Source organism: Pleurodeles waltl, chromosome 5 (genome assembly GCF_031143425.1).
Source record: "Pleurodeles waltl isolate 20211129_DDA chromosome 5, aPleWal1.hap1.20221129, whole genome shotgun sequence".
Lineage (NCBI taxonomy): Eukaryota > Metazoa > Chordata > Amphibia > Caudata > Salamandridae > Pleurodeles > Pleurodeles waltl.
The window spans coordinates 808,291,140-808,316,764 of record NC_090444.1 but is presented as its reverse complement, the minus strand read 5'-3'; the positions used below and the strand labels follow the sequence as shown (position 1 = coordinate 808,316,764).

Below are 25,625 nucleotides of genomic sequence, written 5' to 3'. Positions count from 1 at the left end.
AGAATGGGCTAATTTGACATGCTGCCAGGTGAAAAGGGAGCTATGGGCGGATGCCCCCATGGCATATTTAAATCCACAGTGTTGCGTAGAGCTGGTGGTCAATGTAAACCCTGTGTGGACGGAGTGAGGGATCCTGGATGCCGATTACCTATTCCAGCAGGGCATTGTCGGCCATGGAGACCAGGCACACCCAAATTAAGTGTGAGGCACTGGCCATCCGGTGAGCCTGCCGCCACTTCCACCTATACCTGTGTGGATAATGGTTCTTGGTTATCGCTGACCATGAGCCCCTGGTCACTCGGTGAGCCTGGACATTCCGACAAATCCTGCCTCGCATTGACAATGAGCTGTGCAGCTTCTACCTTACCAGTTTGATGTACTGTACCTCACGGGGTAAACAACCCAGCCGGTCACCTGTCAAGACAACCGCATGGGAGATCCTTGGGTAGAGGTAGTAAAAAAAAAGATAAAGGGGCAGAGGACTTTGTGTGGATGGCATTGCAGAATGCATGCCCGAAGGCACAGTCAATTATAGAAATCAAGAAAGCAACTCTAGCTGACATGAGCCTCATAAGGGCACAAGAAGCACTGATAAGGAAGCAAAGACACAACTTCCTGGATGGGTCCAAATTGCTGGAAAAGATGGTACAGAGAGCAAGATGTCAAATCTAGTGTGTAAGAGATGCTGAACACTAGCAGGGGAGGTCTGACACTCAAGGGAAGGCAAATCATAATATCCAAGAGCCTGCAAGCCAGAGTTATGAAACAAGCTCACCAGGGCCACCATACGATTGTAAAGACGAAAGTGAGATTGAGAGACAAGATGTGGTTCCCCCTCATGGACATCATGGTGGATGAGATGGTGAGGGGCTGCCATTCCTGTGCAAATATGAGCCAAGATCCTGCTCACACACCAGTTGCCTGGATGAAACCCTGTCTCCAACCTTGGGCTCAAATAAGCATGGACTTTGGGAGATTCCCAAATGATCGGCTCAAAGTCATAATTATTGACAGCCATACCATGTATTCAGTGGTTGAGGTCGTACAGTCCACGACATTCTCCAAAGTGAAGCCAGTATTGGAAAAGGTGTTTGCAATGTTGGGACTCGAGAAAGAAATAAAAACAGACAATAGGCACCCGTTTCAGGGACAAGAGCTCAAAGAGTATGTGTAGTCACCAAACATTAAGCTCCAGAAAGTGACCCTTCAGTGGCCCCAGGCTAACAGTGAGGTAGAGTGCTTTATCCACATGCTGAACAAGGCACTCAGGACAGGCACTGACAATGGTGAAGACCTGGAATGTTGTTTGCACAGATCCTTGTGTGCATACTGACAAACACCCCCATAGCACAATAAACTTTGCTCCAATAGACTTGCTGATGTGAAGGTCTACTCGAGTTTTCATCCTCACTGGGACTCTGTGGGAACCTGCTGCACTGGATCTACAGGCCACTCAAGAGAGAAGGAGACATACGAAGGACAAGGCCAGCCTGGTTCATCGAATGGCAACATCCGACCTGTTGGTGGGTGGCCTGGTCATAATTCATGGCCATCACCTGGGGTGGAAGTTCCACATGCATTTTGAAGGAGAATTGGGTAAGGTTGTAGGTATCCAAGGAATAATAGTCACTGTGCAACGGGGGCAAACCACTGCAGCTTACAACGCATCCTGGTTTAAACTAGTGCAGTCCTGGCCAGGGATGAAGGTGTGAGCCAGGGAGAGTAGAACCTGACATCAATCTTGACGAAGGTGTAGTTGACAGGGGGGCCAGACCACCACTCAGAAGGGACCCTAGATTGCATCTGTGTGCCTACAGGGGCAGCGCATCTGCCAGATGGATGCCCATGACAAGCGCGTGTTGATCAGATGCCAGCTGCTAGGCAGGAAGGAATTATTTGGAGCCAGAACCCAATGCCAAGCCAGAGACTGAGGGCCTATGTGTGCACTGAATAGGAGCTGAATGTTTCATTTTAAAATAGTTAGGAGTTATGTAGAGTGCCACCCGGCCTCTACGATACTGTGTTTTGATATGCACATCCCAAGGTGCTGGGCACAGCCCAAGGCCATAAATAGATGGAGGAGCAACCGCTCAAAGTCACTACTCTGACCATGGGCCATGATCTCTGTGTCCACCATGCCTGTGCAATATTCTGTGAGGCCTAGTGCAACAACTTGCCCCTGTGCAGCGTACAGAAGTGACGTATGAGGTCCATGTGGGCTCCAACACCTACATTGATTGATTTATTATTATTCGTCATTCTCCTCACTGGCTAATTTACATCTTTAAGCCGCACTCCTGAGGATAGAAGTGTGTATGTGCCTCTTGATGGATCATAATGGACAGCAAGAGAACAAGGAAGAGGAGACATCAGAAGTTTCCATTATCATTTTCAGAGAAGATTGTTTTTAAGGCATATAGAAAGGCACAGCATGTTAAAACAATGGTGAGTCAGGAACTTTTAACGGCATAGTAAGTTAAGGTGATGATTGAGGACTCGTTCTCAAAAGCACTATCTAAATTTAAGAGCAATGAAAAGAGACCCTCTGAGAAAGCACCTGATTCAAACCATTACTTTGCTGGTAAGGGACCTAGCATTTGTACAGATGGCAAATATGTTCCTAAGGAGTAGCTGGTGCATGTCTTTTACTATATTCATGAGAATCTGCGGTTTAAAGCAGCCCCACTCCCAGAAAAGGAGGAGTTTCCATTCTCTCAGTACACAAAGCCTACCAGTTTAGCCATGGAACGCCATTAAAAAAATCGGAGATTTACTCTACTCTTTAGTCAGTGGAAAGACATTGTCTAGTCTTCGGTGGCTAGATTTTTTCAGAAATCTTATGCTTTGTCAGATGATGAGTAAATCAGCCCTCTTACTATTAAGGTTGACTCAATTTTGCCTTCTCTAATAGGCAGGTCTGCTTTTAAACATGATAACTACACTACAACTGAAGCAGTACATAGAAGAGTGGACAGTGAAATCAAAAAAACATTTGCTGCTAATAATTTGGTGCTGAAGTTTGCTTCACATGTGGCTTATGGCTTGCAATCTCTGCTATGAGGTTTTGAATTTTTGTCAGAGGCAGTTTAGGAGGAAGCGGGCTGTTTATATATAGAGGTATGATGTAGCAACAGGCCTAATGCTTAGCAGATATATCATCAGATATTAACAGAGCAACTGCTCTGTCCTCAGATGTTTCAGCTTTCACTTGCTGCAATTTGTTGGTGAGGGAACGGAAAGCAGATTTTTCTGGAAAAGTTTCATCCCTGAAGATTCCACTTGATGGCAAGAAGCTCTTTGGAAAGCAGTTGGACGAGATGATAACCTTCATCTCTATAGATAAGGGAGGAACACATACTGAGAACCTTGATGATTTTGGGAAGTCACAGTTTCATTATGAATCTTGATAAATCTCACAGAGCCCCTTCTCGAGATCACATTTTGATCAGGGCAAGTTTCAGAACAAAAATGAGTCTGGTGACTCTACCCGACAAGAGAGGCATGAAAATCTAGACTCATACAGTATTTGCTGCACTGGTTTAATACTATGGCATCATCTTGGTTAAAAGTTCAGAGCGGCCTGGCATCTTTTTGGTGCCTTGGGCGAGATGGCATTTCAACAAGCTGGACAGTTATTCTAAAAGCTTTGTCCCTGGAATCTATGGATCTAGTGGTGATGATTGCTGTAACCAATACAATGAGAAAGGAGCTAGCTAGGTGGATGGCAATGTAAAACATCTTGAAATATGTGCCTCTAAAGGCAGAGACTCCCATAATTATAACCACAGATGCCAGTGCCACTGATTTAAGGACTTGGAGCAATTGTAATCATGCTTAAGGTTTATTGCTAGAGAAACACTGAATAAAGGCTTCGAACTGGAAGGGGTTAGAGGCAGTGTGAGTAGCCCTTGAAACCTTTACCCATATCGTTTACAAAATAACTGATTGGCTGGTCAGACAATGGCACAGCTATGTATTATCTCAATCAGGGGGAATGATAGCTCCTTCTCTTGCTCAAATAACAGACCAGATACTCACCTGGGCTCAGCACCATATGACCTCATTCACAGCGGTATAGATCAAGGGCACTGTAATTATGAGGGTAGACATACTAATTCGAGTAATCCCTCCTTCAAATGAGGACATGATGTTTTTCAACAAACATGTTAGAGATATGGCACTTCAATGGAGGACTTGTTTGCTAGTCAGAAAAATGCAAAGGTTCCTATTCTTTTGGAGACAAAGGAGTAGAGAGATTAGAGTTTGGAGGTCCTCTCAGGTAGCTGGCCGAGGGCTCTCTTATATGCCTTTCCCCTCTGTCCTCTTCTGAAATTCTAAGTGAGGTTGACAGGGGGAATAATGACAGGCCCTCCTGGATAGGTTTAGTGTGTTTTGTGCAGATCATGGATTGGAACTTAACTCTAGCAAAACAAAACTTATGATCTTTGGTCCTGGTAGCTCAAAACGATGTAACATTCTGTATAATGAGGTTCCCTTGAGTAAGGTATGCTCTATTGATTATTTAGGGGTAAGAATCAGTAATGATATGAACTGGCAGGCCCAGGTAGGGAAAATCTCAGCCCTCTTAGCACATAGGTCAGGGGCAATTTTGCGTTTTCAAATGTCTAATATTGAGAAAGTTGTTTCCCCAGCTATTAAAATTTATCTAGCTGAGGCTCAGAGTGCCGCGTTCTATGGTGCTGAGGTCTGGGGTTGCTCTAAATCTAGCAAGTTATCTGTGAGGGGAAATAATTTTGCAAGATCACTCTTGGCATGTCCTCGTAGTACGCCCCTGGTTCCAGTGTTTTTGGATCTAGGGTTCCCTCGCATTTCTGATGTAATAGCTTTAAGGCCTCTAATATTTTGGGTTCATATTTGGACTACCCCTGAATTAGTCACTTACAAGGAATCTTTGCAAGACTTATTGGATAGACCAAACGTACTTTCTATCCCCTGGTTCAAGCACATTTCAGAATGGTTCCATACCTTGGGACTCAGTCACTTTTGAAGCCAGCCCAATAAGTTAAGTAGGGCTCATAAGGACCACCTGAAATCTGCTTATTGATCACATGTTAGGGAAAAATATCTGCTCTGTCCTTCACATGGTAGGCTGACGTCTCTTTTCCTCGATTATAAGTGGTTTCCCCAATTCGAACCCTTCCTGGACTTAATCACCGATCAACTAAGCAAAAGTTTGTATGCTCGATTTAGGTATGGATGTCTCCCTCTGAAGTCCTTTTCCAGTTCATGGAGCTCCATCCTGTTATCCGATAAATGCCCTTGTTGTAATGGTTCTGTGGAAACTGTAGTGCACTTTATGTTTATTAGTCCTGCCTATGGCAGTGCCCGGCGGAAATGGCTCCGTCCCGTTTGTAGAAACATGGGGTTGAGAACGTGTAGAGATGCCCTCAGGCTGCTGTTGAGAGATTGCTCCTCTCCTCTAATTTGTGCGGTCAGCAAGTTCCTTGCGTCCGCTTGGCATATACGTACACACTATTTAAATAAAAAAAAGGACCATAGTGATTTGTTATTATTTGTTCCCTGATTTTACCTTATTCTACTCAATTGTTTAATTAATTGAATTTCTTATAAATTACTGATGAGGAAGTTAAAAGCAGTCAACAAAATGATCTTTGACATTTCCTTTTCATTTATAGGCCAGGGTACATATGTGAAGATTCATCTGAATTTTTTCTCCTTGTACACTTGCAGATTCCTCATTTTACAGTACTCTTATCTCATTTTTATCACCTACTTTTTAACTTTGTTGTTATATATTTATTATGTATAGATCATGATTTTATTGTTGTAAGTTATTGCTTTGATGGTTATTTTTGACCGAATAAAGCTTGCTTGAACTGAACTGACAGTGATTCGTATTAATCCAGCTTGACCATTGTCCACCTGGTTCTCCATAGTAATGACTCTGAGAATGGACAAAGAACAGCTTCTTCCAAACCCTACTTCCCTTGTCTCCCATATTCAAATTCGCCATGTCAGAAGATTAGAGCTAGCAGTTTGGATGTTGAGAGGGTAAAGATATTGACAAGGGAGCTTTCAGATAGACTCACAGTTTCCATTCAAGCCTCCAGGAAGATCTCAGTTTAGCTTTTTACAGGAGGCATTGATCCACCTTTAATAAGGGGTGTTCAGCGAGGCAGTTTTTTATATACACAGCTCACACACATTTTGCAATATTTGCAGGATGGTTTCTGTTAGACTTTTCATCCTTGGTGACTTGGTAACTTTTTGCCTCTGTTCCCCAGGTTGTTGATGTGTGCTGGACTCTGATTTTGCTGTTTTTGTTACTTCGGGCACTTTACCACTGCTAACCAGTGCTAAAGTGCAAGTGCTCCTTTACAAAATGTGTATGTGATTGGATTATCCGTGATTGGCATATTTGATTTACTAATAAGTCCCTAGTAAAGTGCACTAGAGGTGCCAGGGCCTGTAAATCAAATGCTACTAGTGGGCCTGCAGCACTGGTTGTGCCACCCACATAATTAGCTCTGTAGTCATGACTCAGACCTGCCATTGCAGTGTCTGTGTGTGCAGTTTTACCTGTAAATTCGACTGTACCCACTTGCCAGGCCTAAACCTTCCCTTTTCTTACATGTCAGACACCCCTAAGGTAGGCCCTAGGTAGCCCCAAGGGCAGGGTGCAGTGTATGGTTAAGGTCGGACATATAGTAATGTGTTTTATATGTCCTGACAGTGAAATATTGCTAAATTCGTTTTTCACTGTTGCAAGGCCTGTCCCTCTCATAGGTTAACATGGGGGCTACCTTTAAATCTGAATAAAGTGTAGATTCCCTCTGGGAGCGGATGGACATGTGGAGTTTGGGGTCTCTAAGCTCACAATTTAAAAATACATCTTTTAGTGAAGTTGATTTTAAGATTGTGCGCTTGAAAATGCCACTTTTAGAAAGTGAGCATTTTCTTGCTTATACCATTTCTGTGACACTGCCTGTTTGTGGATTCCCTGTCTGGGTCAGTTTGACAGTTGGGCTGGTTGCACCTCACACTAGACAGTGACTCAAAGGGAGCTGGGGTGTAGCCTGCACATCCTGATGAACCATCTGTGCTAGGAGGGAGGGGAGGAGTGGTCACTCGCACCTGAAAGGGCTGTGCCTGCCCTCACACAATGCAGTCTCCAACCCCCTGGTGAGTGTCTGGGGCCTGGCCTGGGCAAGGCAGGATTTCCCATTCCAAAGAGACTTTACTTTGAAGTAGGCCTACTTCAAGGGAAAAACTGGGTATAAGAAGGGCACCCAAAACCACAGCCTGGAGAAATACTTCTGGAACCAAGAGGAACATCTGCCTGGAGAAGAGCTGAATAGCTGAGGAAGAAGTGCTGCCCTGCCTGTGACTGTGCTTTGTGGAGCTTTCCTGCAGTGCTGCTTCTGCTAGAGTAAGAGGGCAAAGACTGGACTTTGTGTGCCTTCCATGTTGTGAAGAAACCTCCAAGGGCTTGATTTAGAGCTTGCCTCCTGTTGTTTGAAGTCTCAGGGACAGCAAAGACTTCTCTCTGCCAGCACCTGGAGTCTCTGGAGAGACTCCTGCCCTGACCAGTGGTGCCCTATCCAGTCCTTGGGCCCTTTAAAGGAAACCTGGTGGAAATCCAAGGAAATCGACTTCGGACTACTTCGGACCGACGCCGCTGCTGAATCCGGTGACACCTCCTGCACCCGATGCCGTGACCTTCGCTGGAACGCGACGCTCTTCGCAGGCCCGACGCCGCTGCAGCCTCGCTGAAGTCCGCGACTCCGTGGAAGTCGCCGCACCACGTCGTGACCGACGCCGCTCGAAGTGCGCGGATTCAACGTTTCGCACAGACGCCGTGATCCCCGACTTCGCGCATCGGCTTATTTTCACTCTTCACCAAAGGTACTGTACTTGGGGTTCTACGCGACTCCGTGTCCGGCGCCGCTGGTGTCGGCTTGTTGGGAACTACTCCGTCACAACGCAGTGTTAACACCTCATTGAAGCATTTTTGTTTCTAAGCACTATTTTTGAGTTTAATCTTTAAAAATTCATAACTTGACTTGTGTATGTTGGATTTTTGTTGCTTTGGTCTCGTTTTGGTTAGATAAATATTTCATATTTTTCTAAACTGGTGTTGTGTCATTTTGTAGTGTTTTCATTAAGTTACTGTGTGTGCTGGTACAAATACTTTACACCTAGCACTCTGAAGTTAAGCCTACAGCTCTGCCAAGCTACCAAGGGGGTAAGCAGGGGTTAGCTGAGGGTGATTCTCTTTTACCCTGACTAGAGTGAGGGTCCTTGCTTGAACAGGGGGTAACCTGACTGTCAACCAAAGACCCGATTTCTAACAGTTTCTCTCTGAGAGAAGAGGGTGGAGAGCTGGTTAAGTGGTTGTTCAAGGATTTTGAGACTATCCGAACTTTGGCAAGGTTAAGATTCCCTGCCTGGGACTTATTGTTGGTTCTCCACACACTAAAATCTCCTCCTTTTAAGCCTCTATAATCTGTTTGGCTGGGACTTTTAAATCTTAAGACTGTTTTCTTATGCCTGTAACGTCAGCGAGATTAGTGGTTTCCTTTCCTGTGACTATTTGAGGGCAGGGTTGTTCTTAGTTTAGGACCTTCTATCATACCCAAGGTTAAATCTTCATTCCACCCTGAACGGAAGATCATTCTCCCATATTTACCTCCAAACTCTCAGACACCAAAAGAAAAAGAGCTACACTGGGTGTTAATCAAGCTATTCTAATGAATGAGGAGGGAATTTCAGAAGCAAGAGCTAGTAGCTCCAACAGTTTACTTGTTAATTTTGGATCTGTCGGAACTGGTTTTAAATCTTCTACTTAGATGTTAAGTCAGTGGGTGAAGTCAGTCATAACGTGAGCCTAAATAGAAACAGGAGTCCTACCACCAGTGGGGATTCAAGGTAGGCCAACCACGAACTTGTCTGCTTCTTTGACTGAGGTTCACGGGGCATCTGTGATATGGATATGCAGAGCTGCCATGTGGGTATCCCCATATACGTCTGTCAAGCACTGCTTCAGAAAAGGGGCATTCAAGATTCATTTAGGTCTAAAGTACGTTCATCTATGACGTAATAGATGAGGTACAATTATTAAAATATTAAAGATTTCTTTGTTTGATCAGCAGGGAATCTATTTTGTCCCAGTCTTATGATTGCTTGCTAGATCTCATTATGTAATTAATTGGGGCAAAAGTAGCATTCTGAGGTAATTCTTCAATTACTTTCTGGTAATTGCATTACTCTAAATGCTGTTTTTGCCCAGATTAATTAACCTCTCCCTGCCATACTTTTCAGACCAGGTCAACTGAGAAGATCAATTGAGAATTCAGATTGAATCAATAAAGAAGGATGTTAGGAGAGTGGGAGGTCGTTATTTACTGGAATCATTTTTAAGATGTTTCTAGAAGGCTCAGTGCCTCTCATTGATAAATCTGGTAAGAACATCATGTGGCGTAATGCCATTACCTGTAAATAATTTAAGTATTACTAGTGGTCCTTATTTACAGTGCAGTTACTAAACGCAGTTTACTGTCCCATTAGAATTATGGGGTCTGCAGGATCATCTTACTTTCACCCAGAAATTAGAAATCTCTTTGTGAATTCACATAGACAAACGAGGAATTGGCAAGGAATGGGACCCAGGATTACCGATTCCCTAGCAATTCCTAATTTCTTAGTGGGCCATCGCGGTCCAATTTGCACTGGACTTCCGGAGTTACCGGTACCCCCAGCTTTGGTAACTATAGGAGTTGGGGAAATCTGGCCTATTTACTAGGGCACTTATAAAGAGGACCTAACTAGGTGTTTCATGCGTCATACATATGAAGTCAGATATGTTTGGCCATCTCTATGACTAGCCCAGTAAATGTGGATGGATTTTCCGAAACACTTGAGTTACAAGTATTGGGGAAATACCTGAAACTATGGCAGTGGGTAAAAATCAGGGATATTAGAAATTGGACTCTGAGGCTCTACCAAGGAATGAGGCATGATCAATGACTTGGCAGTGCCAAATTCAATTCCCCAGTAATTTCTCATTATCGCCTGCTCCTTCATGTAGAGATTTTGGCTATTTTAAGCAGCTGAAATTAAAGAATGAACCTAAATAGATCCGAGGTGTTGCACCTTTAGAATTAAAAGGCCACTCGTAATGAGAGCCTTAGTCCAATAACTCATGTCTATTTTAATACAGTCCACTGTCTGAGTGCTTCCTTTGTGCTGACAACTATCCCTTGCTGTGCAGTTTTCTTAACCGCTGTATACTTTCCTTGGTATTTTAGGGTAACGGCTTGCGGATTGCAACAGCTCGGGAGGGAATTCACCTGCAGCCGTACGAGGAACACACGGAGAAGGTTTTACTCAGCCCTGAAGTGTTCACTGTCTACGGCACTGGCACCACGGTCAGCAAAAAAGACTTCATGACGGTGCTGGCAAACGTAAAACGGCTTCTGATCCGAGCTACCTACAGCAATGAAATGGAGGCCATCTACAGGTATAAACTAGAATTGCAGTTCTTAAATGGACTGAGTTTCTCGGTGACTTTCCTTGGTTATAAGCAGAAAATGTACTTCCTTTACGAATGAAATGTTTTTTTAATCTGATATTCTTAATTAAGTTGAGTTTTTTTGTAATGTGGATGAATGCCTTTTTTAGATTTAACCAGTTTTTCTCATTTTCTTGGATAATCGTATGTTTGTTTCCCCTGCAAGTTATGAATTGCTGTCCCTTAGTCAAATGCAGTGTTCAGCAAGATTAAGCTAAACGCTCCGAGAATCCTTTTCGTCCAAATTTACTCTTGCAAGTAAGTAAAACTTGTAATGCACGATCTGTATTTTACAGTCGAAAATGCTGAATGTAGGGGATCCAAATACATCTGGAGACACCTGCTTATCTTTGATATTGTTTGTAGTTTTTATAGCGCGAGCTCGACCCAGAAGTATCAGAGCGCTTTACTTGACCACCAGCCACATTACACAAAGTCGCATTCATGTTTTTTTAAGTAGTGGGATTAAGCTTGCACAGCATCACAAGATGTTGAACCGAAGGTGAGACGCGAACTTAGTTAAGCACGTCCACAGTGAGCAGCTCTAATCATAGCACCGTGTGAACATTGTCGATCAGTGACCAACATATTTGAAGTTAAGTCACTGTCCCGTTGGCATTGCTTCTTTTATGGGCCAAATAAATGTTCGCTGAGATAAGAACATAGTACAATGTCCAATGGATTGAGCATTTAAATAAACCGCTGATTGATAAAAGAGATATCAGCATTTGGGTGTGCCACTAGCAAAATCAGCCAGGTGTGAACATTTGCTGCAGCGCTATTGATTAATAGTCCCATCTAAAAAATTCTTAGGTTATTCTCACATCACGGGGCAGCAGTTTCTCCTACTCGTTTATCATTTCCTCAACAAAAGCTAAATCAATAACTTGGGGCCAGGTTTACAAGGCCCTTGCACCACTGAGCATAACATTTGAGGCAACATTTTTTCCGCAAATGTGACACTAACTACTACCATAGTGTTATATTTACAAGGTGGTGCAAACCAGAGCTGCGAAGAGGTGCATCATATTGCATCGGTTCTGCCCACAGGACCACAGTTGGGCTGACAGAGCACTTTCAGGCCCACTTTCAAAGGGCTAGGACTGAGTTCACACCATTTGTTGCATAGGACTTACGTTAGAGTCCAGGTGCTGGTTTCAAGGTGGTTGAAGGCTTTTCCGATCCTGATCAGGAGGCCAACCGACTAGCCCTCAGAGTCACTCTGGTAGTGTTGGGTTCAAGGTGTAGGTCCAGTTCTTTCATTCAGTCAGCAAGGAAGCAAGGGAGCAGGACAGCAGGGCAGCAGAGTAGCGGTCCTTCTTTCAGGGCAGCACAACCATCCCTCTGAGTCTTCCACAGGTCCACAAGTGTACTGAAGAGTTGGGTCTGAGGGTCCATTATTTATACCCGTGCCCACTTTGAAGTAGGAAAGATTCTACCTCAGAGTTGTTTGGAATTTCCTACCTCCCTGCCCTGGCTCCAGCTTGTCTGAGATCATGATAGGCTAGCTCCAAACACTTTCTGAGTGTACTGAAGCAGAGCCTTTGTGATGTGCAATTGTGGTAGGTGACAGCTCCTCCCCCTCATCAAGTCAGACATGGCACATACTGCCAATAGCTATGCTCCTTTGTCTCACTGTCTGGGTCGATACAAAATGGCCACCTGCCAGCTACACCTAGTCATGTGACCCAGGATACAGGCTGTAGGTACCAAATGGTTGGGACAAGAAAATGCCAACTTTCTAAAAGGGAAATTTTTAGGATTGTGACTTAAAATCCAACTTTACCATTAGAGAGAGTTTTAAATTATAGTTCTTTAGATGCCAAACTCAACATTTCTACTGGCTCCCAATTAAAGGTTATTACTTATTAAATGAAATAAGTTGCACCGATGTTATCCTAAATGAGAGGCAGGCTTTGCAGAGGTGCAAAAAACAGATTTAAAGGCCCTTCATTACAAGGATATGAAAATTTTCTAAGTGCAGGTACAACTTTTTAAATACAGTACAACCTGCCCAGTGGGCTGTTGAGGGCCTGCTCAAGGGATGACTTTTATGGATAAAAAATTAAGGTTTGGGCCTGGCAAAGGGTTTACCTTGCCAGGTCGAAATAGCGGTTCAAAACTGCACACAAAAGCTGCATTGGCAGGCCTGAGACATGTTTAAAAGGACATTGTAGGTGTGTGGCACAGTTAGTGCTGCAGACCCACTGGTAGCATTTAATTTACAGTCCCTGTGTAGATGTAGTACCATTTTATTAAAGATTTACAGTAAATTAGATGTGCTAATTGGTTGTAAGCCAAAGTGACCATGTTTAAAGGAGAGTGCACTGGTTATCAGTGGTAAAACGTGCAGAGCCCTTAAGCCAGAAAACACAACGGGCCATATTTACAAGAAAGTGGCGCATCGGTCCGGATGCACCACTTTTCTCACATTGACCCTGGCCCACCCAAAGACACCAAGGTTTCACCGTATTTGCAATATGGTGCACCATGGCAGTCACTATGAAAATAGCGTCAATATTTTTGGTGCTATTGTGATGCTTTGCTTCGCTAGCGTCAAAAAGTTTGACGCTAGTGCAGCAATGCACATTATTAATGGTGAGTCATTTTAATGCCTGGTCTGTGCAGGTGTTAAAAATGACCGAAAAAATGGCACAGTGAAATGTTGTAAAGTTTACTGTGCCATTTGTTTGGGCCTCCCTGCGTCGGAATATCCCCTTGCATACATTATGCCTGACATGTTTCTCACTGATGTTTTTTAATAATGGGCTGTTGACTATGTTGTCTGCCTTCAAATTATATAACAAGTGTTACATTTTGTTTAGATTGTTTGATTTTCAACAGGAGGAAGATAGTTGATATCTTTCCAAAGTATACAGTGCTTCTATTTGGAACCCCAAGATGTTGGGGGTCCAGAAGGAGCTAGGGGTTATGGGAGACAGAGTGGCTTTTGGTTAGCTGTGGCTGAGGTGGACTACAGCTCTATCAACAATGGATTGTGCTTATGTGTCACTATAAGAAGCAATTATCCATTTTTACAGGTGGGAATGTCTATAATATGTTGAGATGCCAGAGTAAGCAAGATTCCCATCATGAACAAAAATTCAAAATGCAAATCCCAAGGTTTAGTAAATTACCTGCTTGGCTGTCCATGGCTGCTCATCTCGTGTGATAAGGAGTTCCTCACTGATGTTTTTTAATGATGGGCTATTAACTATGTTGTCTGCCTTCAAAGGATTTAACAATTGCTACATTTTGTTTAGATTGTTTGGTTTTCCAAAGATGGAAGATATTCGGTATCTTTCCAAAGTATACAGTGCTACAATTTGGAACCCCCTAGAACTGGGGGGTCCAGAACGACCTTGGGGTTCTGGGAGCCTGAGTGGCAGTTGGTTAGCTGTGGCTGATGAGGACTACAGCTCTATCAACAATGGCACGTACCTATGTGTCATTATAAGAAGAAGCCATTCATTTTTATTGATGGGAATGTCTATAATATGTTGAGATTCCAGGGTGAGCCAGATTCCCATCATGAGCAGAAATTCAAAATTTAAAAACAAAAGTTGAATAAATTACCTGCTTGGCTGTCCATGGCTAATCATCTAGTGTGACAAGGTATTCTGTGAAGCCGGACACTGTGAATGGAACACTTAGAATAAGAATGAGTTGGCTTGGACAGGCTATTCTGATATGTCTATGTTGAGATCTCAGTCTAAGAAGGGCTAGAGGGGCACCCAGACTGTGGAGACGGGGTAGCAAGCTCACATTAATAGAGGTAGAGGCATTACTGTGAACCATGTGTGTGTTTTGAGAGATCGAGAGAAGCTAGCACATTTTTAAATAAAACAATTTGTAGGAGGTATGCATGATTTGTAATAGAGATGTTACTTAATAAATTATGCCTTTTCACATGCTTCTACGTAATGACTACACAACATGGCTTATAAGCAGTGTGTCACCAGTACCAGCCAGCAGTGACAAATTGATGTTTTAAGGTTTCCAGGCATGTTAGAGTTTAGGATACTGTTAGAATAATTATGAATGCATTTGTGCCAACTTTCAGAGGAAAGAATGACATCTTATGTGAAAAAGAGTTGGCCATATCAAAATGCTTATTAGTAACTGTGAAGGTGAAGGGAGCAAGTAGCAACATATGGGCATAATGGGTTTCAGGTAAGAGGACCTAATGCTCCTCTGTCAGACCCTTTCAAATTGGCGAGGGCTCATTCAATCATTGTGGTCATTCCCTGCAACAGCAAGACATCGCAGTCCATATTGTCCCTACAGCTTCTAACGGGGATGGAGCTACATGACATCACTAGTTGGCTAAAATACAAGACATTAAGTTACATTTTAAAGGGTAAAGATGAGTGAACGTAAAAAAGCGAACCAGGTCACATAGTTTTACATTGTTGTGTGTAAATTTGCAGTACTATTGTTGCACTAATTGACAGGTGCATAAAGGACATTTCAACTGACAAAAGTGTCAATATTGCAGCAGGACATCAATGAATATGCCATTTTTACACCTGTCAGTAGATCCAAACATTAGTGTAAAACTTGCTTGCATTGCATTGTTATTTATTTATGTCGTTGAATCCAGAGCTTCAGGAAGTGGGATGTCGGGGTATGGTGGTGAGGGAGATGGAATGTAGGCTGAAGAAGAGTAAAGACTGCATCAAGCTGAGGGAAGGGCTCCTGCACAGAGTAGTTGTTTTTGTGATTCGTTGTAATGGCATCCTTTAATAAAGTTGATTGTCTCATAGCCCTTATGAACCAGGTTGTAGTCAGTCACTTACCTGACTAGTTGATCCGTTGAGGTCCAGGATAAGTGTGTGAAATGAACAGGAGAGGACCCTATACGATCTAAATCACCTGCTTCAGAGACTGGCACTGAATGGTAAAAGAGAAATCTTACATTTTGGGTACAATTCTTCAGTCTGTAAGACTCAGTTGCCAAGTCCATCTTCCACCTCATTCCTGGCGTAGGGTGAGCATGTCATACTGTTTGGGTGTCTCCACAGACTTGCAATAAGGATATGAATATATCTATTTTTGTGGGCATTTATTGCCATAATTCCAGTTTGACCAGGACTTCTCGTTCGACCTCTTTCACCACTGCAGTTAAACCCATCTTCTCTGAGCAGGTAGTAGTCGAGGGGGAACGCCACTAACTTATCAAGCAATAAGACTCTGGGAAGAACAAAATCAGAAGAGACAGGCCTCCCCCATGTCCACTCTAAAACATGAGTCAAAGAAAAAAGTAGAATGACCAGGAAGCACTAGCCCCTACCAAAGTAGCTTTTCAGAGATGACCTACTGCAGTACACCGAGATAACCCTGATGCTGCAGCACACCATACAATAGACTACCTGACCTACCACCCATTTTACATGATCACTTCCATGATGAACTGGAATTGACATCTGCTACTCTGTGCAACAGCTGCTCTACTAGGAGCCTGACTTGGCACCAGCAGTTCATTTCATCATGGTACAATCCATGGTGGAGGTATGTGTCTCAAAGGTTGTAGATCCTACAGTATAGTGACAATGTGGGGTTCTCTTAATCCATTGGACCAGGAAATGCTGGGGGACATGCCACCTACTGCTCAACTCCAAATGGATCTAGATGCAGGCTTTGATGCCATAATTTCCTCTGCCCAATTATCGCACTCTTCTCTGGATTCTTTCTGCATAATGTTAAAGTCCCTCCTTTCCCTCTGCCACCATTCCAGCTCCTGCCTTCTGCGGACCACATCCCAACTTATTCGGAGCCAAATCTAAGTTCTTAGAACATCTCTTGAGGCAAGCTGGCCAGCCATCAGTGCAACTCATTCTGACTTCACAGACACTGGTGAATCGAGTCAAAGTACCATTCTAACCTTAGTCTTGTGCATGTCTCAACAACTTAATGGGTGAGTGATTCTCTAAGCACATCCCTGCAAGGTCCACACCCTGCAAGAAGGCAGACCTAGAAGAACCAGACTCTGATCAGGAAGACTTCTCATGCTTTTCAGAACGATTAATATCATGAGAAAAATCAAGGCCGCTTAAAGCTGTGTATGTAAACATCTCCCTAAGTAGTTTCTGGCCCTTCCACTAGGCGGCGGGGATTACCCCCAGTTTGGTATAGGAGCTAACACGGTCACCATAATGGTACACTGCTAGTCCCTCAACTGACATGTTATGAGTAGGCCTCTTTGTCCAGTTTACACTCTTGAATTCAGTCGCTAGCCTAGTTCTTTCAACTGCGTTGCACTCAGCGAAGTTTAGGACTATGCTGCTTCAAGCAGTTTGCATTTAAATGATTAACAAAATCAGAGTGCCAGCTAGGAAAAAACAAGCAGACTGAAGCACAAATTCATGGTATCGTTCCGAAATGAATAACTGTTTAACTGTTGTAACCGTTAATCACATTAAAATCCCATTTTCCAAGAAGCAGATCGTAATGAAAATTGGAAACGTTCTATGAATACAAATGTATTTCATGTGTATAGGAATTTCTATTGTTACCATAATGCGGTAGGCATAATAGGCGAGCGAGCAGCAGGTGACCTGGAACCATTCACAAAGCAACATTTACCCCCATGTGTCTGCCTACATTGCAGAATGTTCACTATATTTTATGTTTTGTTCCCGCGTCCCTCTTCATTTATATATAAATGCTAAACTGAGCAACTAAACTATAATAATCATTTGGACTGTAAGCGAAATCCGAATTTTACTAGCAGAGGCAAGCGGTGCCTAGCATATGCTCGATACAGCAATTTGCTCTTGGCAGGAAGTTGTAGAGATGTTTATTTTGAAAACGATGGATTGTCATTAGTGGGGTCTTGTGTGATATTAATCCCTACTAAATAAGTGGAAATTCACAGAAAAATATTTATAATATTAAAACAACAATACCATCAGCAGTGCTTACTTTTGGTTTTCATCCAATATTACATTTCTGTTTTGCGAAAAATCTAGGTTTGAACATTGGGAGCCTTATTTATACTTTTTGGTGCAAAACTGCACTAAGGCAGTTTTGCCCCAAAGAGTTTTGCACCGGCTTGCACCATTTTTTTGCACCAGCTGGGCACCATATTTATGGAATGGTGCAAGCCGGTGCAAAGGGTAGGCTAGTTTTAAAAAAAATGACGTTAGGCAGTTTTGAGTCAAAATAAATGATTCTGACCAGATTAGCATCATTTTTTTACGCTAAGGGGCATATTTATACTCTGTTTGCACTGAATTAGCGTCATTTTTTTTTTACTCTAATTCAGTGCAAAACTAACTCCATATTTATACTTTGGTGCTAGACCCGTCTAGCACCAAATTTATGCAGTTAAAGTCATTTTTGGGAAGTGGAAACCTACCTTGCCTTAATGAGATGCAAGGTAGGCGTTCCCGTGCAAAAAAATGACTCTATGGCCTTAACACCATATTTATACTCCCATGTAAAAATGGTGCAAGGGAGGGAGGAGGGGTCAAAAAATAGGGCAAAGTTTGCTTTGCCCCATTTTTTAAGACCAGGGTCAGGGCAGGCGTTAGGGGACCTGTGGCCCTATTTCCATGGTGGAACACCATGGAATAAGCCCAGAGGTGCCCTCCCTAGGCCCTAGGGGCACCCCCACCCACACTAGAGGGACTGCGAGGATGGGGGACCCCATCCCAGGTAAGTACAGGTAAGTGCATTTTATTTTTTAAAGTGCCATGGGGGGCCCTGAAATGGGCCCCCATACATGGCACATGGTGCAATGGCCATGCCCAGGGGACCCCTGTCCTCTGTACTGGCCACAGGGGTGGTGGGCATGACTCCTGCCTTTTCTAAGGCAGGAGTCATGTGGCATGGTAGGTTTAGCACCTTAAAATGACGCTAATCTGGTTGAGTCATTTTTTTTTTACTCTAACCTGCCTAAAGCCATTTTTTGGTGCTAAACCCTCTTCTTCTATACTGCCAGCCCCACCCGACTAAAGTCATTTTTTAAAACTCTAGCCTACCCTTTGCACCGGCTTGCACCATTCCATAAATATGGTGCACGGCTGGTGCACAGAAATGGTGCAACCGGTGCTAAACTTTTTGGTGCAAAACTGAGTTAGTGCAGTTTTGCAGCAAAAAGTATAAATAAGGGCCAATATTTTGTAAGTTTGCGCCACTTTTGCGTCATAAAATTACGTTAATGCGGTGCAAAAAAGGTTTAAATCAGGGCCTTGGTGCTAGATAGGTCTAGCACCAAAGTATAAATATGGAGTTAGTTTTGCACCGAATTAGAGTAAAAAAATAATGACACTGATTTGATGCAAACAGAGTATAAATATGCCGCGGAGTATAAATATGCCCCTAAATATGGCGTTAAGGCCATAGAGTCATTTTTTGCACGGGAACGCCTACCTTGCATCTCATTAAGGCAAAGTAGGTCTCCACTTTCACAAAATGACTTTAACTCCATACATTTGGTGCTAGAGGGGTCTAGCACCAAAGTATAAATATGGAGTTAGTTTTGCACCGAATTAGAGTTAAAAAAAATGACACTAATTCGGTGCAAACAGAGTATAAATATGCTCCTGGATGTCCCACCGTCCCAAAATGTGAAATAATTGAAGGCATTGGTTTGTCGAGTGTTTGCTGTGGAATACAGTTGACTAGGATTCCAAGGAAACATGTTTGGGGTTCACATTGAAAGGATTTTCAAAAGAGTAATATAAAAACCTCCTCCATTTATTCAAGAAATAGTACACTTTCAGCCCCATGCAAATAACACGAAAAGCACAATTGTTTTTATAAAAAAATATTTTAAAAGCCAACTCTTCACTAATGGAGTTCAATAGTCAAAAATAAAAAATAACATGCCACTGATTGGTCAATTTTGTTAACCTAATTTTATCTACTCTACTGAGAGAGGACAAATGAAGGGTCAGACAAATGCCCATTTTAAGAAGAGGGTCATAGTGGTGACGCAGATTCAAATCCCTCAGGGCTACTGACTCGGGCAACCTGTGATTTTTGTTTTGGTTTGTTTTGACTCTAGTGCATTGAGAATAACATTTTTCTATTACGAGCATGCTGGCTGCTCAAGGGTTAGGGTCTGGCGCTCTCAGCTGCACTGTTGCACATGTACTACTTATTTCATAATGTTTTACTCATAGGAATCACATCCTACACCATGCAAACATATGTTGTCAGAAGGTCTTTTACCCATGTCTTTAATTAAAAAGTGAGTTCGTAGGAAGACTACAGTCTCATTCAAAGAAGCTTGGTAAAACTTCTGGAAAATAGTCCAAGTGAAAACACCACCACTGAAAGGTCAGTCTATATTGAAGTTATATCGTTACACATAAAAATAGCATCGTGCTTTATCTGTGTCTACACGTTTGCTAAATGTGTGCAGGTTTACCATATAAAAGCGCCACATAGAATAAACACATTATTCAAATACCGTGCATGCATGTTTAATCTAAAAATCGTGGTTTTGTGATCCTCACTTTAACAACAAGCATTAACAAAGCCAATAGGTCTTGCTTTTGAATGAACGTGCTTCCTCAATCAATGATAGATTAAGTATTCAGTTATCATGCTTGCACTCTTTCGCCTATCTTAGCACTCATGCGTCCATTTGTGAACCCTCTGATTTATTCCTTTATGCATCCACTTACACAGTCACAGTAATCTAATGCACAAATTCAGCAACATATGTAACATCAATTAAAAAATAAAAGTAGAAAAAGAAAACATGCTGCCACCTAAACATGTCAGGTATATGCTTGAAATAATAAATTAAATGAACAAAGAGGCAGGAGGGCGTCTTGCAATTATTTTGTACGTGTTTTTTCGTTGTATTGAAGTTGCAGTATGGTCACCACATTTAGAACAAACATGTTGGCCATCTTGGAATGGTAAAACAGCGAAATTGTGTCCAAAACTATTCGATGTGGTCTAGAGGCTGTGGCCTTGCAAGACATGACACACAGCAGATGGAATAAATCACAAATAAGCAGCCTGCTAGCACTGTCTGGGGAGGTGTGGTTTGCTCTAAAAATAATGAAAATCAACAGATGAGGAAAAAGAAATGGGTGGAAAAAATTGAATATTGAATATCTGGCAAATCAAGGATGGCACCGAAGTGCACTCATGTCTGTTTAGTATAGGGCAATAGAGCCGAAGTGGCTAACCCATTGCCCCATGCTGAATGTTATCATGGATGGAAGGGGTGTGCTTTAAACATTGACTCTTTTGCATTGGCTCCATTGCCGTTGGTGTGACACCTTTTGTTCTGGACTGATTTATTTCCTTCACTTTTTATTTCCAAAATGTACAAAATATGCACTACATACATGTTACTTTTATAATGCTCAACTACATGGCAGACAAGCTTGTCAGACCTTCCAAAGAATTTCAAGCAAGAAATATGATAGTGCAAATCTTTTACCCCGTCGGGTTGGTCTGCACAGGCAACCAATACCAAAGTCCATGTTGATAAAGGTAACCCGTAAGTTTTCATGTAACAATATATTTGTCTGCAGGCCTAACACAGCATAGCAACAATCCACCCTTAAGGCTGATTAGTTTTAACATATGTGTTTCCTAATAAATAAATTAGGCCCATTGTCTTTGTTGTAACGTTTTAAAAAGGATATCAGAACTGTGGCATCTGGCATTACTTTTCCCAAGCAATCAATCAGACCTATAGTCTTTATTAGTTGTATGAGTATTATTTATGAGTTGTAAGAATATTATTCCTTTTTAATTCTGTTATTACAAGATCATGACAGGCAAGCTTGTCTGACCATCCAAAGATATTCTAGCAAGACATATTACAGTGAAAATCTTTTAACCCACCAGGTTGGTCTGAGGGGGCCAAGAAAACCAAAATCCTTGCCCACAAAGGTGACCTGTAACAGTCCTCTCCTAAACACTTATTAGTCTTGACATATGTGTTTCATGATAAAATAAATAGGCATGTTTCCTTTGTTGTAACTTTTATAAACAGAAATCAGAACTATGGCAGCGAGCATAACTTTTGACAAGGCACCAATCAGGCCTATAGCCTTTATGAGTGGCTTGTTATTATAACCAACTTATACCTACTGCATAGAGCAAATGCTTTCCTACAAGGCAACCATCAGGAGCAATGTAATGAATTCACAAATATGTGCAAACTTACAGTTGTCAATATCATATGAAATCCCTCATAAGGCGGGGGGGGTGATAAGGGTTAGCACATTGCAAATCTTCTATCCCCACAGTTGTTTTCAAATAGGTCACCAAACCAACATTCTTACCTACTAGGGCAGATTCATTTTTACGAAATGCCTGCCTACATGTTTTGACTGCAGTATAATAACAATCCACCGTTGAAAGGTCATTACCTTTAACACATGTTTTTCATAAGAGGTTAGGCCTTCAGGCTTTCTCATATTATTTCAAAATAAACAGATCAAACCTATGAAATCTGACATAACTTTCAACAATGAGCGAATAATGTCTATAGCCTTTACCATTAGCCTGACACTGTAACCAGAACAGGCCTACTGAAGTGTGCATATGTTAACAACCATCATGCACACAGTTGTAAAATGACAAATATAACACAATTACAGTTGGCAAAACAATATACAACCCCTCTCACAAGGGCCTAGCAAACATTATCACAATGAAAATCTTCTACTCACCAGGGTTTGTCAGATGGGATTATGAACACCAAAACTCTTGCTACTAAAGTAATCTGTGAAAACAGCTGTTTACAGCCTATAACACAGTAGGGTAACTAACAATCCACCATTAAAGGTGTACTGACTTTAACAAATGCTTTTCACAATAAATAAGTCATGCCTATTGCCTTTGTTATAATGTTCTATAATAAAGAGATAAGGCCTATGGCTTTGGACATAACTTTTAAGAGTAAACCAATCAGTCGTGTATCCTTTATCATTGACTTATTGCAATAACAAAATCAGGTTTACTGTGTTGGGCATACGCCTACCAACAAGCTATCATCTGGCATACAGATAAAATATTAAAAAATGCAAAAAACAATACTTGTTGGAAAAGCAAAATAATAGCTCTAATATGAGAGCCAAACAAGAATTATCACTGTGCGAGGCTTCCAACCTCAATGTTTGTTGGGGGACACATGCGAAACCATTTGCCTACTTCGATAAACTGTGAGATTCCATGTAACCAAGTATCTCTTTGCAGATTTTATTAGAGTAATAACAATACACTTTTAAATTCCTATTGACTTTAACATATCCTTTTCACAATAAATAATTATGTTCTACTGACTTATTGTAATTGTTTATGATACACAGATCTAGCTTATAGCCATGGCCATTGACTTGTTACCACAACCAACAGAGCCCTACTGTAATGAGCATAAGCTCTCACACACCCAGGAAGTTGAGGAACTAAAGAAGAAGTGAAAAGACCTAAATAGCATATATCAGTATTTGTCTTAAGCACCACAGAGACAACCTAACGATAGGTGTAGTTAAACATCTCAACTGACCCTCCAAAACTGGGAGTACAGGGTTATGTCCAGTGTGGTTCTCTCACTACCTGTGGATTCCCAGGAGGAGTAAAGAAACCTCCCAGTAAAACAGGAGAAGTTGTGAATGTTCTAAATATAACTGGCTTTTCAAATAAATATGCTGTAATAATGGACCTCAAGCTGAGTGTCAAAGTAATGGTAAAATTGTAAATTGCTCTTGCATCTAAAGTTTTTTCCTCTATTCAAGTTCAACCTGATATTATTTTGAGAAATGTGAGTTGGTAAAATGTGGGTGACAATTTAGATTAGATTTTAGATTTATACCAGGGCTAGCACTGCAAAATGTATCAATGGTATTTCACCCAGGCGTTTTTACCTGCTGATAGTACTACAGATTTTAAATGGTGTTGGCATTTGTATGTGCATCATCTCCATACCTTTTGCAAGTAACATCCAGAATTTAGACTCATATGAGGGATCATCAACTGCACAGCCTTCTGCACCCACTACCAAGTGAACCAAGTGATCCCACCACGCCAGGTATCACCTCTGTCATCTCCACCCCTCTAGTGGCACTAGAGGTTGGATATGAGATCCCACTCACCCGTAGCTTGTGAACATTCTTATCAACAGGAGGACATAATGGATTTTGCAGGTGAAATGCCTCAGTAACCTGGTCCTGCATTTGAGAGTGTTGGTGGGAGCGAGAGCAAAAATCACACCATAGCTCCTGTTCCACCATCGGAGGACCCTGTTGATGGACCTCTAGCCTCACCCATCCATAATGCCCTCTAATACTTCTGCAAGAGGATAGCCACCATGGGACTTGTGGTGACAGGCCTTGGATACTGCTGTGACTTGAAAGGAAAATGATTTTATCATCAGTCCAGATGCTAGTTGAGAGTAAGAGCCAAGTGTCATTTGCCAACAATCAGCATGTTAGCTAGCAGGATTTATGTCTCCAGATGAGAACCTTGTAGTTGCTGCCTTTAAGCTTCCGAAAACATCTTGACAATCATTTAATTATTGCTGAGAGACAAGATATGACAGCCTTCACCATGTGAACACATTTTAGTTGGAGTTAATACTTATTTTTTGTTCTATTTGATGCAATCTGTATGAAGCAATTAAGTAAGCAGTGAATTCTGTACAATTTGCAGAGTTTGGGGGACTGCAGAAGAACATAGGCATCTGTGGATTGTAAGTTAGTATATTAAGGGAGAAATATCATCATACCAAAATCTTTTGGCCACAATGTCGAGCACCAGATGTGATTAAATAAATATCTACAAGGTATATAGCTGTGGAGTTAATAATAGAAATTCTATACTTACCCATAGATACTTATCTTGGTGAGAGTCTATGTAGCTGATATTTTGGCCTCACTATTGTGGCAGGTCAATATTTGAATTCTGGTATTCTGGCAATAAATCATCATTGGCGCTGGAGTACGGAAATTTTCAACTACCCACTAGGTTGGCTTTCCGTGATGTTTATAATAACAGCCCCAGCTCAGGTGTTTTCTGCTACCCTTGTGGTGGTTGATGTGGAAAGGCATCCTGTAGGATTTACCTTCTTTCACCTAACCGACACTCACTCTGCATTTCTGGTTTGTGTTTCCTCAGTGTGTATGCAGCAGCAACCACTACCCTCTTCAGGAACTCATTGCACTTTAATCCATGGTAAATGTCATTTATCTCGGGGAATCACACCAATAAAACCATTCAAGATACATAAACAAGCAAAATCATAATAGTTCAAGTACACAATAATAACATATACACGTATTCCAAAATAAGCAATTTAGGAAAAAACAAAAGGTGACTATTATTATTTCACAAAGTCTCAGCCCCTTTACATCTATTGAAGACTAATAATGCACAGAGGCCTAAATCTTCCATATCAGGCATAAAGTCAGTTAGACTGATATAATTATCTATTACAACCATGCCAAGCAGATTGAATATATTTAGCCTCTTGGGTGCCTTGGACGAGATGATCTCGTCCAAGGCTACAGTTCCCCTGTGCCTTGGACGAGATCATCTCGTCCATGGCACAGGGGAACTTGGGGGCGCGCTAGCGCGCCCCCCGTGCACCCCCCCTCCCCCCCCCAAGGCGGGGATGGAAGGGGAAGACCTTCCCCTTCCACCCCCGCCCCCCCCGTCCCCCCCTGTGACGTCAGCGCGCGCGCGCTGATGTGTCACAGGGGCCTCCCTCGTCGCGCTGGAAGCTCTGCTTCCAGCGCGATTGAAAAAGAAATGCAAAAGCATTTCTCTTTCAATCACCGGGGAGGCCCGGAGGGGCTTTAAAGGGAAGGAAAAGTATTTCCTTCCCTTTGAAGTCTCTCCAAGGGTTTCAAAAGCCGGATTGCTTGCAATCCGGCTTTTGAAACCCCACTAGACACCAGGGATTTTTTTTTTTTTTATGATATTGACAAAAGGGAGCAACCCCTTGGGCAAGGGTCGCTCCCATGGGGGGCATTTTTTCTGGAAGGCCTTTTCTGCCCCCCTGGGGGCAGATCGGCCTACTATTAGGCCGATCTGCCCCCAGGGGGGGCAGAAACCTCTAGGGCACCAGGGACCATTTTTTTTTTTTTTTTTT

The 25,625-nt window shown here is 42.3% G+C and overlaps 1 protein-coding gene across 7 annotated transcripts in view; it reads left to right on the top strand.

The window, feature by feature from the left end:
• Nucleotides 1-25,625, top strand: part of LAMA2 (laminin subunit alpha 2) — a 3,379,260-nt gene that overhangs the window by 1,485,378 nt on the left and 1,868,257 nt on the right. For all 7 annotated transcript variants that reach the window (XM_069234829.1, XM_069234828.1, XM_069234823.1 and 4 more), the window contains exon 14: nucleotides 10,290-10,501. In XM_069234829.1, the coding sequence (XP_069090930.1) occupies nucleotides 10,290-10,501 (212 nt within the window). The remainder of the gene's footprint in view (nucleotides 1-10,289; nucleotides 10,502-25,625) is intronic.